Source organism: Thamnophis sirtalis, unplaced genomic scaffold (assembly GCF_051295495.1).
Source record: "Thamnophis sirtalis isolate CommonGarterSnake01/CBP01778 unplaced genomic scaffold, rThaSir2_p1.2 scaffold_1, whole genome shotgun sequence".
NCBI lineage: Eukaryota > Metazoa > Chordata > Lepidosauria > Squamata > Natricidae > Thamnophis > Thamnophis sirtalis.
This window is the reverse complement of record NW_028261381.1, coordinates 134,971,303-134,990,993: the sequence shown is the minus strand read 5'-3', so window position 1 is coordinate 134,990,993 and position 19,691 is coordinate 134,971,303. Positions and strand designations below refer to the sequence as shown.

The 19,691-nt window shown below is 38.5% G+C and overlaps 1 protein-coding gene across 3 annotated transcripts in view; it reads left to right on the top strand.

Annotated features, from left to right (window-relative positions):
- FOXN3 (forkhead box N3) overlaps nt 1-19,691 on the top strand; it is a 178,244-nt gene that overhangs the window by 135,415 nt on the left and 23,138 nt on the right. The window contains exon 5 of one of the 3 annotated variants that reach the window (XM_087725332.1): nt 14,105-14,167. The exons of 1 other annotated variant lie outside the window; for it this stretch is intronic. In XM_087725332.1, coding sequence (XP_087581458.1) covers nt 14,105-14,167 — 63 coding nt within the window. Of the gene's footprint in view, nt 1-14,104; nt 14,171-19,691 lie in introns of all 3 variants that reach the window. One more of the 3 variants, XM_014073967.2, reaches the window with a different exon arrangement.

The following is a 19,691-nucleotide window of genomic DNA, read 5'->3' as shown; positions in this document are numbered from 1 at the left end:
GGGAACTAACAAATACACTTGCTTATAAGCACCCATTTGTCAATTTTTTGCTAAGTTAACACATGGATATTGTCAGGGCTAGGTGGAAAGCAAACACTTATAACACAAGGGGCAAATAAAAATTTACTTGCTTTTTCATACTTTGGGGGAAATATTGGGAGGACATTATTCTTCCAAACAAGATTTGTAAAGTTGATAATAAATTCAGTTGCCCTAAACTTGAGCTGAAGCAATATGTCAAGATAAAGATTGTGCTTAATTTCTTCTTATTGATAATGTTGCATAGATAGCCATAATACTATTCACTTCTGGAATAAACAATATTTATGTAGAGCACAAAAAAATTGATCTAGGTGCTAGAGCAATCTTTCCTTTTGAATCTATAGCAACAGCTGGTTTGGCAATTAAATGAAAGGTGTTTATTAGATATTACAAGATCTTCCAAAATTACATTTGTGAATATTATAAAACCAATCAGAATCAATTAATATCAGAAATACAAAGAACTTAGGTACCTTATATGTAACACAGGTGGAGGAAACGGAACATAGTAAGCTAGTTAGGGATAGTGAAATAATGGAACTGGGGAAAAGCCTGATCAATGCAGAAGTAAACCTCCCAATAATATTTATGTTACTAAAAGGAAGAATTCTGGCAAACCCAATATACAGTAAACACTGTTAATGAGCATGAAAGGAGTTATACAAATAGACAAAATCTGGAAGAGCCAGTAATTTGCAGAATGCCAAAAATTAATTACCTACTGAGATGGATAGACAATAAAGATAAATACTGCAGGAATTTGTAAGACTTTTGCAGAAGTGCATAGAATAAAACAACCAATTAGAATCAAACCTAAGACCTTCAGGAAAACTCAAGATGCAACCTACAGGTTTACACCAAATATCCCTGAGTTTAAAACAATTGCGTTTACAAAGATATTCATGGAATTTTCAATTTAATAGAAGAAATGAAATGCCCAGAGGATGATTCAAATACTTCAAAGCAAAGAAGGAATGGCTCAGAGGCCAGCAGAGATATGAATACTTCAACATTTTGCAAGAGAAATAGACAAAATAGTCATGAGAACGAAATCCAAACTTAATGAATAGTTAACAAAAACCTAGCATGAAAACAACTACAATTAAATGTGTGGCCTTGAATAGCAATAGTACTTAGACATATACCGCTTCATAATGCTTTTACAGCCCTCTCTAAGTAGTTTAAAGAGTCAGCATATTGCCCCAACATCTGGGTCCTCATTTTACCCACCTCGGAAGGATGGAAGGCTGAGGCAACCTTGAGCCTGGTGAGATTTGAACTCCCAAATTGCAGGCAGCCAGCAGGCAGCAGAAGTAGCCTGCAGTACCGCACTCTAACCACTGCACCACCTTGACCCTGAATATTGCTGTTTGGACAGGTAAATGCATAGATAGGGATTTTTTTTTCCATTTTCTACAAGATTATATGATTTTTTTTTCAGGAACTTGGTTGATGGGAAGTAATATAATAGCATAACTTGGCTATAGGTGTTTTTATAAATGAGTCAAGAGGGATCAAAAGATGGGCCATCCTAATGGAGCTGAATGAAACTAGTCACACAACATTTTGATGTGAGAATAGAAGAAATTAATCTGGAAAATTATGATATACGTAGATGAAATTAAAATACTGAGGGGAGAGTAAACATTTAGTTGCCAATTTAGTTAACATCACTCATTGTATCGCAACATATCTTTATGTCTCTGCAAATTAACCTTGCTTTTATCACATCTATATACTACTTTATACATTACTTTCTACAACCTTAACATCTATTTTTGAGAATCTCAACCCCATCCACCATGACTTTCTGTCTTTCCTTTCCTCTCAAGCCATTCACCCTTCCTTTCTTTCCTTGTTTGCAATTCATCCTCATTCTTTAATTAAGCTTCCTGTCAAGTTACTAGACTGACCTACTTGTTTTTGTTTTTCACCAGTTGTATTTTAAAATAGTTTGATCACTTTCCCACAAATGCAAGTGGAAGCTACTTTTACCCAAGCATTTTAAACTTTGCAAGCTAGGATCCTTAATCTAGAAACCACTTTGCAAGTTATTGAAAGCATTATATTGTCTTTCAGTGGTTTTTTTTTATAAGGCTTTTGGGGAAAGATATTTGCTACTAAGAACTCTATTCTGTGAGAAACAGGATAATAGCAGGGTCTTTTAGTTTCTGGTTAAGCGGGGGAATTTTGTCCAGCTTCAGTACCTGACAAATGGGGGGGGGAGAGAAAACAACATCCAAATAAAACTGCCACTGTTCTTGATTGTCACTGTGTCTGGCTGGCAGAAATCCCATCAAGACTTGATGCCTAGAGAGAGAGAGAGATGATAGCAATGCTGTCTATTTTGAAAGCAGCCATGGTCATGTTAAGTTCTCTGAATAACCCAATGCCATTGCAACTAGCTATTATAAGAATGGTGAAAAATTGGTGATAGAGTTACTTTGATTTTGTTTTTTTCCTTCTTAACCTTTTTATCTTCTATGTCTATTTGGAGTATATGTTTGGAGTCAAATTTATTTTGATTATATAACATAAAGTTGATAATGATTATCAATGACCACATAGATAAATTTTCTCTAATATGTTTTGTAAATTGCTTCTCAACAAGCATGTTTGAGAGAGAAGACTTTCTTTTCAAGATAACAATACTGAAACAAGAATTGTTATTATATTAAAACCAATTGTTATTATATACACTAGCTCCCCCCAAAAAACTAAGCCACAAGCATTTAATACGCCTTGGCTGTTAATGTTCTGTATCCTGTTCAACCTGTTGATGAAATCAAGACCTACAGGTCCTATTATCTCCCATGCCCAAGTGTGTGTTGCCAAGCCTTATATTTGAATCACATAGCAACAGTATTTGTTTTCTCTAAGTTTGTTTTATAAAACACAACATTTTACCTGGTTACTCTAAACACAATTGGCAAGAGCAGATTGAACTCATGGGCATTCTGTTGGCATTAGGAAGAGAAGTCTACAAGAAAAACTTCTATCCTTGCTGAATAATCCAGCATTTCTGCTTCATTTGGGGTTTTTTTCCAATTAAATTTTCTAACCTCAGTTTTTTTCAGACAGAAAGATTTAAAGGGGAACGAGGATGGGGGGCATTTTGTCTGCACTTTTGAACATTCCTGTTCTCCTGGGTGGACAATTTTCTGGTTGCATTTAACATTTGGGGGGGATGTGTTAGCCTAACTAAGCTTTTCTTACTTTTTTCATCTTTTGATCTTAACTGTTATGCTACATTTTCCACATGCTACCCATCTATTGAAATTTGATTATGCAGTCAGAGAAAATCAGTGGTCCACAAAAAAGTACTAAGTACTATATGGCGTTTAATTATTGCCCTCATGAAAAATCTCTTGGTAAATTTCTTGGGTGTAGCTATCCAGAATAATGGAAGTAGTTTAACAGAAAACTATTTCACATAAAATTACCTGAAAAAGCAGCTATGTTATAATGCCTAGAAATATCCCTAATGATCTGGTCTCTGCTTTTTGATCTAAAGTATGCTGTTGTTTGAAAGGAGGGGGAAAAAACCCTGAATTATCACATTCAGAATTAAAGTTGTTTGAAATAAATAATCCAGAGTTATTTTTTATACTAGATTTTTCTACCCCCTACTGGACATATAGAAAGGCAAGACAGTTGTGTTTTCCAGAATAGCAATTATCTTCTTCTGTTAGATAAAGTAATTTTAAGTGTTTGCGATTTTTTAGAGCCTTAAAAGAGTCACCAGGAATAGTGGAGCATTTCTTTGCACTGCAGCTTCCTTAATGCATTTTATTTGCTGCCAGATGATTGTTAAAGATTAGCATTCGTGTAAGAGAGAATTAGAGAGTAAAATCAACATTCTATTTTTATATTCAAGTAAATTTTATTAAAAGGTTTTGGTAATAAACAAGTCTGGTTTCTTTTTTATTGTTTATATCACCTAAAATGAAGAAAAATGTAAATTGCATTTTAATTTAGTGTTTTTCTTCTTGCCCAAAAAGGCTATTTGTCAGATTTAGATTTTTTTAATTGTTTTAATTAATGAGTATGGCCATGCAATGTGTATTTGCATGTTCTTCTGTTCTAGATCTTACCTTAAATCTATAGAGAAATTACTGACACTGTAAATTCTGGAGATGGGCATGTGGGAAATTAAGAGTTGCACTAGAAAACTACAGAAGAAGAATGCTTTCTCATCTGGCTGTATAAAAATCTTTGAAAAATTTACTAGCTCTGGTGAATAATCTACCGTTTTCCCCAAAATAAGACCTCCCTGAATAATAAGCCCCATTGGACTTTTGAGCGCATGCGCTAAAATACCCCCCCCTAAAATAAGCCCTCACTAAAAATATTGCAACACAGCAACAGCCATGAGGTGATCACGCTCGCCATCTCCTGCACCTCAAAAATAATAAGACTCCACAAAAATAAAGCCAAGCACTTATTTCAGGGATCAAAAGAAAATAGGACCCTATCTTATTTTGGGGAATACACGGTACTAATAGAAATGAAACAAATGTCATTCAAGCAAATTGCAAACAAATTTATAGTATCTCTAAGATGAATTGGATTATCATTGTCTAAAAAAGTTTTCCATGTACATTTTTAAAATCCCTTCTTGTATACAGAAGGTTTGAATTGGTTTGATAACCATTAATGTTTCAAGGCAATTTTTTCCTGGTTTAAATAATTTTTGGAATAAAGTATGTGTAGGAAGGAAATATTAGAACAGTCTACATCAAAATTCATCTTACAGATGCAGGAGTATCTTGGTTAATTTTATGAGATGATTGTTTTCTAATCTGCTTTAGAGGATTAAAAAACAATTATTCCAACCCAATAACATTGTTTTGTGGAGAATACTAAAACTTCTAAAAATATGCATATGTGTAAGCCAATACCTAATATCTCAGGCTTCAGTAGCTAAACAGCCATATAATAGAAAGAATTTGAAGTGCTCCATTTATAAATGGGTTTTAATCTCCATCTGTAGCTATAAGACTATGTATTTCATCCTATTGTTATTTATTGAGAACTTTATATTTCACAGGATTAAAAACTAAAGAGTTAATTGACCTGCCTGTACAGAAAGCTATTGGGAAATATTGTAGCTTTAAAACAAAGTATTAATTTAAAAGTTTGATCCTCTCTGATTCAAACTCAAAAAGGACTTTTTAGGAATACAACATTATACATTTTAATCACTCAGCAGTGTTTGATATTCATGGAGATGTGATGGCTCAGTGCTTAAAGATGCTGAGCTTGACAGCTGGAAAGCTGACAGCCCAGGTTCAAAACCTGGTGAGCTCCCATTACTTGCTCCAGTCCACCTAGCAGTTTGAAAGCATGCAAATGCAAGTAGATACATAGGTACCACTTTGTGGGAAGATAACAGCATTCCATGCTCCTTGATTTATAGTTATGCTGGCCACATGATCACAGAAGTATTTTCTGACAACAGTGGCTCCCTTGGCTAAGAAACCGCGATGAGCACTTGCCCTCAGAGTCAGACATGACTGGAAAGGAGAAACCTTTACTTTTACCTTTATTTGATATTATTAGAGAAGGGAGTGATCAAACAGAGAAGTTTCCTTTATGCATTTGATGAAATATTGTACAGGTGGTTCCCATTTAATGACTACCTATTTAGTGACTGTTTGGCTATATGACAGTACTCAATGATTGGTATCTCGTACTTAAAAGCTGTTGAAGATTCCTGTAGTTGCAATTTGCAATCTTCCCTGCCAGCTTCCAACAGACAAAGTCAATAGGAAAGCTGAAAGGAAGTCAGAACAAGTGATCCTTGTTTAATGACTTCAGCCAGGACTGCCTGAATTGCCATTTGACGTAATGAGTATGGCACTTGACAACAGAGTTTTTAGTTCCAAATAGCATCGTTAAACTAAAGCTACCTGTATAAATTTAATGTAGCAATATTGTTATTGTCTAAAATATTGCCTAAAACCTAAGAAAAGTTTGCCACCACTATTACAAAGCCACAAGTCATGGCAGTGAAGTGATGTAACAAGCGGGAACCAAAATATTTTGTGTATGAGAGTTATGTGTGCATGTCATTTGGGTTATATTTGATTTCAAAGTTCAGGGAATTATGAGCTCTTATGTTGCTGGGCGTTGGGCAGCAGATACCCCGTTTCCCTGAAAATAAGACCTTCCCGGATAATAAGCCCAATTGGGCTTTTGAGCGCATGTGCTAAAATAAGCCTTCATTGAAAATATTGCAAAACAGCAGCAGCCATGAGGTGACCATGCTTGCCGCCTCCTACACCTCAAAAATAAAAAGACCTCCCTGAAAATAAGGCCAAGCGCTTATTTCAGGGGTCAAAAGAAAATAAGACCCTATCTTGTTTTGGGGAAAAATTTATCTATTGCAACCAGATTTTTTTTTTTGGTAGTTTTGTAGTTTTATTAGAATTTGTAGGCCTCCCTTTTCCCTGAGGGGACTCAGGGCGGCTCACATAAAACTAGGAAGGGGGGGATACAGACAACAAAATAGAGACATATACTAAAATGGTAAGCAACATACATTCATCATTCGGGAGGGGTAACTATCCTTATCCCCAGGCCTGACGGGCGAGCCAGTTCTTCAGGGCTGTGCGGAAGGCTTGGACGGTGGAGAGGGTACGAATCTCTACAGGGAGCTCGTTCCAAAGGGCCGGGGCTACTGCTGAGAAGGCCCTCCTCCTTGTGGTTGCCAGCCGACACTGGCTGGCCGATGGGATACGGAGGAGGCCTAATCTATGAGATCTTATTGGTCGCAGGGATGTAATTGGCAGAAGGCGGTCTCTCAAGTATCCAGATCCACTGCCATGTAGGGCTTTATGGGTGATTAGTAGCACCTTGAAGCGCATCCGGAGATCGACAGGTAGCCAGCGCAGCTCGCGGAGGATAGGTGTTATGCGGGTGAACCGAGGTGCACCCGCAATCACTCGCGCGGCTGCGTTCTGCACTAGCTGAAGTCGCCGGATGCTCTTCAAGGGCAGCCCCATGTAGAGCACATTGCAGTATTCCAGCCTGGAGATCACAAGGGCCCGAGTGACTGTTGTGAGAGCCTCCCGATTCAGGTAGGGTCGCAACTGGCGCACCAGGCGAACCTGGGCGAATGCCCCCCTGGTCACAGCCGTTAGGTGGTGGTCAAATGACAGCTGCGGATCCAGGAGGACTCCCAAGTTGCGAACCCTCTCTGAGGGGTGTAAAATTTGACCCCCCAGCCTGAGTGATGGAATATTAGCCAAATCTTTGGGAGGAAAACACAACAGCCACTCGGTCTTTTCTGGGTTGAGCACAAGCTTGTTAACCCTCATCCAGTCCATAACGGCCTCAAGACCCCGGCTCATCACATCCACCGCTTCATTGAGTTGGCACGGGGCGGACAGATACAATTGAGTATCGTCCGCATATTGATGGTATCTAATCCCGTGCCTGCGGATGATCTCTCCCAGCGGTTTCATGTAGATGTTGAATAGTAGGGGGGATAAGACCGAACCCTGAGGCACCCCATAATTTAGGGGCCTAGGGGACGATCTCTGCCCCCCCACCAACACCGACTGCGACCTGTCCGAGAGGTAGGAGGAGAACCACCGTAGCACGGTGCCTCCCACTCCCACCTCCCGCAGTCGTCGCAGAAGGATACCATGGTCGACGGTATCGAAAGCCGCTGAGAGGTCAAGGAGGACCAGGATGGAGGGATGTCCTTCATCTCTGGCTCTCCAGAGATCATCCATCAATGCGACCAAAGCGGTTTCTGTGCTGTAGCCGGGTCTGAAGCCTGACTGGAAGGGGTCTAGGTAGTTTGCTTCCTCCAAGGACCGTTGGAGCTGGAAGGCCACCACCTTCTCAACAACCTTCCCCAGGAAGGGAAGGTTGGAGACAGGGCGATAGCTATTAAGGACAGCTGGATCCAAGGATGGTTTCTTCAGGAGGGGTCTCACCACCGCCGCTTTCAGTGCGGCGGGGAAGTTCCCCTCCCGAAGGGAGGCGGTCACAACCGCCTGGATCCAGCCTCGTGTCACCTCACTGCAGTTCGTGACCAGCCATGAGGGACACGGATCCAGAACACAGGTGGAGGTACTTACAGCTCTCATGGCCTTGTCCACATCCCCGGGGGTAACATCCTGAAACTCAACCCAGAGCTGTTCTACTTGGTCCCCCTGTGTCTCGGCTGGAGCTGCGGGGATGGAGTCCAAGTCCGACCGAAACCGAGCAATTTTGTCCGCTAGGAATTGGGCATACTCTTCAGCTCTGCCCTGCAAGGGTTCCCCCGCCTCCCTTTTGTTCAATAGGGAGCGGGTTATCCTAAACAGGGCGGCTGGACGGGACTCAGCGGATGCAACCAGGGTGGCTATGTGTGATCTTTTTGCTGCCCTAAGTGCCCTGGTGTATTCCCTGGTGCAGGTGGTTACCATTGCTCGGTTCGATTCGGACTTATCGGACCTCCAACGGTGCTCTAGGCATCTCCTCCGGCGCTTCATCTCCCGGAGTTCCTCGGTAAACCAAGGGGGTCTCCGGGATCCGCTGCCTCGGAGGAGCCGCAGTGGCGCAATCCGGTCGAGGGCCTCCGACGCTGCCGAGTGCCACGCAGCAGCCAGAGTCTCCACCGGACTGTGGGCGAGAGTGTCAGGAATAACCCCAAGCTCTGTCTGGAACCTTAACGGCTCCATAAGGCGCCTGGGGCGGAACCACCTGGACGGTTCCTCCTCCCTACAGTGGGGGTTTGGCCTCCGGAAGTCGAGCCTCAGTAGGCAGTGGTCTGACCACGACAGGGGTATGATGTCGCTCCCCCTCAGACCAAGATCACAAATCCACTGCTCCGAGAGAAATACGAGGTCAAGCATGTGTCCTGCTGAATGGGTTGGGCCTCGAATTACTTGGGTCAAGCCCATGGCTGTCATGGAGGCCATGAACTCCTGCGCCCCATCAGAGCTTTCACCGAGCGACGGCAAATTGAAGTCCCCCAGGACCATCAACCTAGGGAACTCAATTGCCAGCTCGGCTACCGACTCGAGGAGCGAGGGGAGGGCTGCTGCAACGCTGTTGGGAGGCAGGTACGTTAGCAGCAGACCCACTTGACCCTTGAGGTCCAACTTTAACAGCAATGACTCACACCCGACAATCTCCGGAGCAGGGACCCTACGAGGAACTAACGACTCCCGGATAACGGCGGCCACACCCCCACCCCTTCCCTGGGCTCTTGGCTGATGCAGCACCTGAAATCCTTCTGGGCACAGCTCTACAAGGGGGACTCCTCCCTCTGGGCCCAGCCAGGTCTCAGTAATACATGCCAGGTCTGCCCTCTCGTCTAAAATTAAGTCCCGGACGAGAGGAGCTTTATGGACAACAGACCTGGCATTTAGCGACAACAGCCTGAGACCAGGGTCCTGACTACTCACGCCATCTGGTCTTGGAGTGGGACTCCTAGGGCCGGAAGGAGGGATCTCTGCAATGTAGCGAACCCTCCTTCCCCGGTAATGGCCTGCCCTAAAGTCCCCGCCGTATCTGCCCCTCCCTGTTACGACCGCAATACCCCGACCCTCTCCTGCGTCTCTGGTCCCCTCAACCACCCCCATCGCCCCCGCCACTCCCGGCAGGCCCTCCGAATCATACATACTCAAACACTCCCCCAAACAGTCCCCACGTAATAGTTAAAAAAACACAAAAATACAACAATAATGGCAATAAAAGTGGGATCATTCGTTCAGTTACATACATACCCCTAGCATATCCCATACAAAGTAAGAAGAGAAGAGGTAGAGAAAAGAAAGAAAAGATAGATTGCGCAGTTGATTAGGGTGTGAGTCCAGGCAGAGCCAAGTGGCCAAGTGATTAAATAAAAATAAACATTGTGACACTTTTAAAATGTTAAAAACTACACTCACATTCTTATTATAATCTTTATAACTATCCTAACTATTCCTTGTGGATTACAGAGAAAGTTGACTTAATTAATACCCTTGAGTGAATTTATGTAAAGATAAGATTTGAACTAGGGAGTTCCTGCTCAATCCCTGAGCAATTATATTATTGATTTTAAAATACTTGGCAAGTGTTTTTAATTCAATCATTTTCAGGAACCTTTTAATTATATCCTAGATGTTCTGAATATGTTTGCTGTAATCATGCACCACAATTGAGTTTGAATACTTCTTGTTTTCTTAAATGAATTTTTCAAAAAGATAAGTGTCTTGGAGGATTCTGCCCTGTAATCTTTTTTAACTTCAATATCCAAGCAGCCACCTCAAGTTGTAACCATCCATTCATTACTAGGGGATTATAGTGAGTTGAAATATCATGTGACTGCACCGATTTATATTGGCAATCTCAGCTCTTCCCTTAGTGGGCATTAACTGTGAATTGTGGATTGTTAAGTAAGTACCCACCCTAATCCAAGCCAGTCCAGGTTTGGCCCCTTCCAGCCCCATGCCTAAGTATGATAAGGGATTGAGTCCAACACCTGCTACCTGCCTGTTCCATCCAGCAAGCACTCTCACCCAGTTGCCTTTTTCCCCAGCTCAGCAATACCAACCATTCACCCATCAGTCTTCTCTCCTCAGCCCCACATGGCTCTCCAGCCCAGCCTAACCCAGCCAGCATTTGTTCACACAGCTGCCTTCTCTCCAGTCCATGCACCAACCTTTTACCACCTTCTCTAGTGAATGTTTCCTACTTTCCTACCTTTCTTCCTTATTTCCCAAAGTAGCACTGCTTTTGGAAAGCTTCACTGTCTTTGGAACTCTTTGTTCCAAAAGCAGCATAGCTTTCTGAAGACAGCACAGCCTTTGGAAAACTGTTGTCATCCAAAGGTGCTCTGTAGAAGCCATAGTGAACTGGAGTGGACCTTGGTAATAAGAGGAGCCACTGAATGGTTCAACTCCTCAGAACTCATCTCCAGATCAAGAAAAAAGACTAGGATCATTCACAAGTTTGCTTCATATAAAATCTGTCCACAAAGAGATCATGAAGTAGAGCCCAGAGTCACCTTTATGGGGGAGATGGGTGGTTTAAAAATATAAATTTAAATTTAAAAAATAGTGATCTCTAGCTTGTTTGAGAGCTCTGGGGACCGAGAGAAAACCATCCAGGCCTATGTATTGTTGAGAAAGAACTTTTATGAAAGTCATTCTAGAAGCATTAATACTGTCTCATTTGAACCTGAGAGTTGCTTTTCAAGAAAGGATTGATAGCTTATAAATTTGGTGTCTTGTAGCTTGTTTTATATACTTCTTGTCATCTAGTTGGTATTGTGCTGCAAGTCATAGAACTTTTTTTGCTCTTGGAAGCAACAACAACTAAAAAGAATACTACCTTTTTTCTTGTTTGGGTATCTTGTTTCCTGACATCTTGTACATTTTAAGATTTTCATCTTTAAAGGTTTGATTTTGCAACAATATCCACTAATAATTCAGCATATAATTGGAAAGTACTTTGATTGGAAAAATATATGGTATCAAGTTTGAAAAATATTACACACATGACTTTATTTGTAAGGCTTATATATGAAACAACCTAATTCCAGTCAGTGATTCAGTAAAAACAGTTTGAATTTGAATTCTATCTTGGAAACAAAGAAAAGATCTTCAACTATCACTATGCAGAAAGTTCTGCAACTCCTGGGGAGATCTTGAATAATTCTATATCAACCTGCTTCAGATGGGTACGGTTCAGGTTTGTTGGGGTTGTATCTTTCAATCAGCAGTCACATTTTGATTGGCAACACTTGGGGATTGTTTTTTTATATCTATAAATATATTCAGAAACATGTGGCATTGCAGTCAGAGCTGTTTAGGGGTGTGTGTGTGTGTGTGTGTGTTGAGACAGACAGACATACATGCTTACACACATACATAGCATAAATAAATAAATAAATAAATAAATAAATAAATAAATAAATAAATAAAATCACTTAATTATGTTCTTATTCAGAGCTGTAGCCAGCAGACCAAACATGCCTTATTTTGGAATGAAATAAATTATTCCTTACCCCCCCCCCTTTCAGTTTTTTGTGATATGTTTCCATCCAGAACAATTTATTTTTGAAGTTCTGTTAGCCTCAGGGAATTTCCCAAGCATATGAATACTTTCCTCCTTGTTTCTCAGCAGCCTTCCCTTGACTCAATTTCTGTTAGCACAGGGCATGAGTTTACTGTTTAAAAAGGCATAATCTATAAATGAGGGTAACATGACCCTCAGAGAAATGCAACCATAAAAGGTAACATGTGTGGAGGAGGGGGGGGGTCTCTCTCTGGGAAAGAAAAGGAGGAAAGTAACCATTACAGCCTCTTACATTGTACCTCCCAGCAGATTGCAGGGTTTTATACTTGATTATATTATTGCCCTTGAAATTGAACTGCATTTATAACATATGTGAAATATGTATTTTTAACACTAAAGTGTAATTTTCCAACATAATATCCAAAATAAAGTGCCAAGAAGTTATTAACCGCAAATTGAATTTTGTGGTATGTAATTTAGTTTCAGTAGTGACAAGTATTTTTTTTCTCTTTTTCTCTCCCGCCCCCACCTCAAGAAAGAAAGGAAAGAAAGAAAGAAAGAAACCCATTAGTCATTCAGTTTAGCAGCACAGAGGCAGCAGTCAACAAGGGTGTTGCATTCTGTGTCTGCTTCAATTGCACACTTCATTTATTTGAACATGGCATAGGCGGCTTTCTCTGTCATGCAGCATCACTACACTATTAGTGAGTTTCGCCCCAGGGCAGCTGGGACGCTTTGCTGGGGCAGATGTTCTTTTCAGCTTATTCACTGGCTGTTCTTGGTTGTTTACTGTTGTCATGACAACGTCTATTTCCATAGCAGCCATGTGGCCTCCTCTCAGAGACTAAGGAATATAGTTATAAAAGAATCATATTTTGCTCTGTGTCTCTTACTTACCATCTGTCAACTAAACTGCATGTGATGGATTCAAAAACTGATTAAGGATAATGGCAAGCCCTCAGTGATAATTTATTAGAAGTAAAACTGGGCCTTATGCAAATGTCTTTGTTGCCTTCAGGGGCGGCTCTGCTTTTTCATATACATATTTTTGAGCTCTGTATACTGATTTTTTCTTTATTAACCCTTACTGGTGGGAAGTGGGGCGGGAAGTCTCTGAATTTATATGCAAAGAGGTAAAGCCTCTTTTCAAGTGAAGATCAGCCTCTAATGTATTCAGAAACACATTAGTCCAGGTTTTGACAATAGTATCATGTATACAATTGTGTAAACTATTTGGCTCATACTCCACCTTTATCACCCACCTCTAATATATATGGCTTGATAAGACAGCAATCAATTTAACCTTTGTTCACTAACGAATTGCAGTACAGCATAGTACAGCTCTTTTAACTGCATCCAGACAAAAGCTAGGTGGTTCGAGATGAATGAATGGTTGGAGATGAATGGAGATGAAAGGTGGTTAATGATGCACCTAGACTTTCTAACACAATTAGCTAATTAATATGATATAATCTATATCAGGTCTCGCAAACCTTAACATATATTCATATCTAATACCAAAAAGAAAAAAAATATGACCTAGCACAGTGTGCAGAGCAGACCAGTGTTATTGGAGAAAGGAATCAGACTGGATCCCAATTATTTTTTTAAAAAAAGCCTTTACCTGCATATTTGAGAGGATTAAGACCAGTGTTATTGGAGAAAGGAATCAGACTGGATCCCAATTATTTTTTTTTAAAAAGCCTTTACCTGCATATTTGAGAGGATTAAGACACATTGCAGAGAGTCTCCTGGTGAGTGAAAGTCTTTTTAAAAACCAGCTTTAAAATGCCCTAGGATACTGTGTGAATGTGAAAGCAGTAAAACCTGACAAATAGAGATCTCTGCAAAAATTGAAAGAAACTATAGCATAGTTGATAAGCTGAATTGTGATAGTATGCCCGTTTGTTTTGTATATTAGGACTTTTCTCTGGGTTTTTGTTGTTGTTGATTTAATCTTTTTAAATCTTTTAGCGATTCAGTTCATTCTGTCAAGTCATGGGGATGGGAATTGGCCCATTTGTAAAGTAATGTATTTATTGGTTGATTTTTCCAGATCCTGACATTGATGCTGCCACTGCCATGATGCTTTTGAATACTCCCCCTGAGATACAAGCAGGTTGTGAGTAGATATTTCTATAGCCTATAGCACCATAGATATGTAAGCCTAACTCTTTCATTAGTACATAGCATATTAGGTTTAAAAATAAAACTAGTTGGAGAAATCAGATTTCTTAGCTAGACCCTTACTAACTCTCTTACATAGTATTATCTGGGTAGATGTTCAGATGGATAAGTTTCTTTGAATACTGAACTGTCACAGTTGTATATATCTCGTTCACAGAATGATCTATATATGCAACTGTAATTCATATAATAATAGCACGATAAGCATTTTTCTTCTTTAGGGCAGATAAGAGTTGTAGAGCCAACAAAAATGCTTTGGTTTTGATTTGAATTTATTTGTGGGGATGTCTGTACAAGCATCAGGTGTTTTAGAGATCAAAACTTGAAGCAGAAATAAATAAAAATATATGTAGTGTACCAGAGTTACATTTGAATTAATCAGTTTTTTTAAAATAGAAAGGTGGATTTATCATAAGGAGAGTTAAACAGATTTAAAAAAAAACAAGAGAAGCTCTAGTTTCCTAATCTAGTTATTTACTCTCATACTGGAATGTATTTTACATGGAGAAGGCTTCTTATCAGATTAGAATTTCATTTTTACCCATTTTTAATACTTGGTTCCTATTCTTAAAATACAGAGTCAGTTTGGTGAAGGATTAAAGATTTTAGTCACAGAACCAGATGGCTGACTTAGGCCATTCCTTTCCTCTGGACCTTGGAAGAAGGCAATGGCAAACCACTTTCAAAACTGCTCTCTAGAAAACCTAATGAATTTATCCCTGCAATCTAACTTGAAATTAAAAACAAAACATACAAAAAGCAAAACCTCAAAATGCATATATGAGAGAGAGAGAGAGAGAGAGAGAGAGAGAGAGAGAGAGAGAGAGATTGTGTATGTTTGTGTGTGTGTGCAGAATCTTTGTGGTTCATTATCTACCACAGTGCTTCATAGTTATTTTGTGGGCAATTATGAAGTTGTTACCAGCACACTTTAAAAATATATTACTAATTTCCCTTAATGACAATTAGTAATCTCACGGTATTAAATTGGAAGTATATCCATTGACATGGGAGCAAGGCATTTTATAATAGGTGGCCAACTGAAATAGTAATTTCCACGAACAATATTCTTCACTTTGGTTTTTAAGATGTATTTTGAGTCTTTCATTAACTTTACTGGAACCCCTAAAATAATAGTTATTGGCTATCAAGGACTATCATAAAGTGTGTGCAAATTGGCTGGTGTGCAGGTTGATTCTCCCTTTTCTAAAACATTAGAGAGCAGCTGAAGGCAGCATAAGAAGCAATGGATGGAAACTAATCAAGGAGTGACCCAACCTACAAATAAGGAGAAATTTCCTGACAGTGAGAGCAATTAATTAGTGGAATGGTTTGCCTTCAGAAGTTGTAGGTTCTACATCACTCAAGGTTTTTAAGAAGAGGCCACTTATCTAAAATGCTTTTATCCTGTGAAATTGTCTGGCAAAGAATAAAGTCTGGTTCAAAATCATCCTATAAGCTATATTTGTTTCTCCTAGTCCATCATGACTATCTTTCACTGATTTTGTCTTGAATTTATAGGTAACTTTTCAGAATGGTAAAGAATGATCATTGATAGAACAAAAATTAAGTTGAATATTGCCTTAATCAGCTTACAAAGGACCATATGAGAGAATAAAAGTGTCAATAATAAAAATGTGCCATAATAAATATGCCTTTTAAAATATCATAAAGAAAAAAGTATGAGAGCAGAGCAACTCAATGTCATAAAATGTTCCATGGCATAAAACGCATAAATGGGAAATTGTTCTAAAGATAATAAATGGCTTTACTATACTTACGTTTGAAGATTTCAGAGAATATAATCACTATATACAATAATACAATAATAAAATAGCAGAGTTGGAAGGGCCCTTGGAGATCTTCTAGTCCAACCCCCTGCCTAGGCAGAAAACCCTATACCATTTCAGACAAATGGCTATCCAACATCATCTTAAAGACTTCCAAAGTTGGGGCATTCACAACTTCTGGAGGCAAGCTGTTCCACTGATTAATTGTTGTAACTGTCAAGAAAATTCTAAGTTGCTTCTCTCCTTGATTAGTTTCCACCCGTTGCATCTTGTTCTACCCTCAGGTGCCTTGGAAAATAGTTTGACTCCCTCTTCTTTGTGGCAACCCCTGAGATATTGGAACACTGCTATCATGTCTCCCCTAGTCCTTCTTTCTATTAAACTAGACTGTACTGTATGTGTGGCCATCCAAAACAAATAAAAAAATGAACCAAATTTCTGCAATATCAGAAAGTTTTTCATTACAGAACCAAAACTAACAATAAGGTAATTGCTTCATTTAGAACATTTTTCTCTATAACTCATCAAGTAATTATCCAACTGATACAGAACGTTATACAACAGATATACATTAGCTGCTGGAACAGGGATTTAAATTTCACTGGAGTGCTCTGTTTAAGTTTATCAGAAGGACTACATTTATATTTTTCAACATTTTAAACAGAAACACAATATGGTATTCCATAGAAATCGATAGTCATCAGTAGTTTATTAAAGTTTCTTGGTAATGACTAGTATAAAAGGCACTATCTTCATCAAACTTATATTTCCCTATATAGAAACTTGATTTCTCTCAGTTTGTAGACTGACTCCAATAAGCTCTGTATATAATCAAACAGTAGAATTAATTAATGTACGGAGGGATCAGGATTCCATGCTGCTGTATAATTGTTTCTTTTATTGCATATGATAAGGTATTCTATATTCTTTGAGTTGGAGCAATTTGGGAACAGACATTTTGGGTTTGGACGGACTAAGTATTATAAGGTTTATCTTCCAAAGATTGCCTTTGGCTTTTCCAATCTATATGATTGTAATTGACTTATTGGTTTCTATGGAGAAACATTTTCACTTCCTTATATTTTCCCATATATTACCTATTGATATTTCCACATTTAAGAATATTCTGCATCTAAATCAGCTGTTGAGACAGATTATGAATGCATGAAATCTCATAGAGGGAATTCTGAAGATACAGGCATGATGTGAGTTAGACCACATTTTAGGTAGGCGCATACCCAATTCTACATTTATTTATTTTTACTTATATTGGCTGATGTTCATATGAAGCCATTGTATTTCATAGTGTCTTATATCTAAATGAATTCGGGGGGAGTAAAATTTCTGTAGCCTAAAATCAGGCCATCGTTCTACTATTTTTATTGGGCCAGACTTTATTGTGATACAGTCCAAGCACCAGTCCAACATAAGAGTTCTACTGAAGTTTCCCTCTTCTATTTTTTTTTTGTTTAATTTGATAGTAAGGCCAGTAAATCTGTAAAATAGAGACATATTAAAAATGGAAAATCTCTGTACTTTTACTACACTTTTTAACATTAGCGACTAGAATTATTTAATATGAACATGGCATTCTCTATTATTAATATAATGATCAAAAGTTAACAAAAACTAAAATATGAAGTGTGACATCATTAAAAAGGCCTTAATTTTACATAATGTGCTCTTCATTGTCTAATGACAGGGGGAAAAGATTCTTATGAAAATCTTAACATTTGTATAGATAACTGGCACTTCTGTCCCTATAATCAGTGATAGCAAGGAAAAGCTTTCATTCTGATATTCTTTAAAGTGAATATATAAAGTATATTCTCTGTTGGACTTTTGATTTGCCCATTAATTAATGTTTGCAAGGACAGATATGAGCATGCATGTATGTTAAATAAAATATATTCTAAAGTTGTGCCATAATAGCCATATAAAGATTTTAAGGGTTTTCTGACCTATTTTTAAAGTAAAGTTTAAATTACTGCTTAGTACAGATTACATCTCTGTCACTTTTATAAAATAATGGATTCAGAAGGTAAAGATAAAAGAAGAACCTCTTTCAACCATCATGGTTAATTCTGCTGTGAGATTCCTAGTGAGTAGAAAAATGCAAAATCAAAGTGTGGACTACCTAAGTTTGCAAAGCTTAGCCAAAACTTTAGATGTGTTCTGAATGTGTGAGTTAGTCCATTTGATGTACCTTGAGTCAAAAGTTTCATTTAGTTAAAGGTTACAGGAATTAGAGTTTCAGGGTAGGTAAGACAGAGACAAGACAGACTTGCTACATGAATAATAATGCAAACAGCTGAGATAGGATCCTGGTTCAATAGATCCACAACTATGAAAGTCGGTGAGAAAGATAATAAGTGATAGCACAGATGGAACTGACTGCCAAGGAATAAAAAGAACTTAGCAAATGCAAATAAGATGGGGTTCCTGCTTAAATTGATTTAGGAAGTTGTCTGGCATATTCCTCTGGGCACTTCCCAGATGCCAATTTAGTTCTGTGTTTCCTCACCAGAGGGATTCCTTCTGCCTAAAACAAGCATAGTAGATAGAATTATAGGTAAGACCTAAATTCCACATTTTTGAAAAGTATTGTACTAAAAAGCAAGGCCGGAAATTTTTCCAAAACCAAGTCTTTCCAGATATTTTGCTCTACAAGTCCCCTTTTTACTTGATTTTGTGGTATGTTCAGGAAAATATAACAACCCAAAATGAGACAAAATCAATTTCTTTTTAAAGTAGGATTAGTCAACCTGGAGATTTTCAGATGATTCAGGTTTCAGTTTCCATTCACCTTAACTAGCTTTCCAATAGAAGTGAACTGAAGAAGTTGGGAGAAGACATGACATTGTCTAGGCCCAATCTAGAATTGCTTCAGTGTAATTACAAAATAGACTTCTATTAGCTCATATAAAGAAAGTGTTATGTTAAATTGAGTCATCTAGTCTTTTCCCAACATTTGTAAGCTTTTACATATATCTTTTAAGCAACTGTCATGAAATGAATCAAGTAACTTAAATGTGTGAGAGAACCGCTACTATTGGGAGTGCTAAAAGTGTTTGCTAGACTGTTCTCTGGCTTTGTATCTGTGTGAACAGTGGTAGTAATTTTCAGTGAAATTATTGTTTCCATAGAAACAGGATGTTTATGCTACTTGCTCTTTTATCCACTGTGGGGAGCTGCTGTCTCATGTTTGAGATATGCCAAGTATTAAATGATATGTAAATCTCTGCTAAAATACAAAACACATTTTTGTTTGTTTATTTTAAAGTTAACCATAGTTGCGTAAAATTAATGCAAGATACTATTAAAAGCATTTATAAATTCAGATCCAATAACCTCATTTGCAAACAAATATGAAATATACCGTAGATAGATAGTATGAATATCCAGACCTGCTACTGATGCAAAGTTTCTTGGGATTGCAGATCACATTGCAAGTTAAAACACAGTATTTGAGGAAGATGTATGCTTGTGATGTTAATAACAACAACAAAAATTGGTACAGGAGTCAGTCTGTAATTAGAGATTATTAAGGCTTAAAAAGAAAATTCTAACTTCAGATAGTTCAGATCTGAGACATAAATTTAACAATTAAATTTTATTCCATATTTCATTGGCCTACAAATCTTTGGTTAACTATAAAAAAGATAT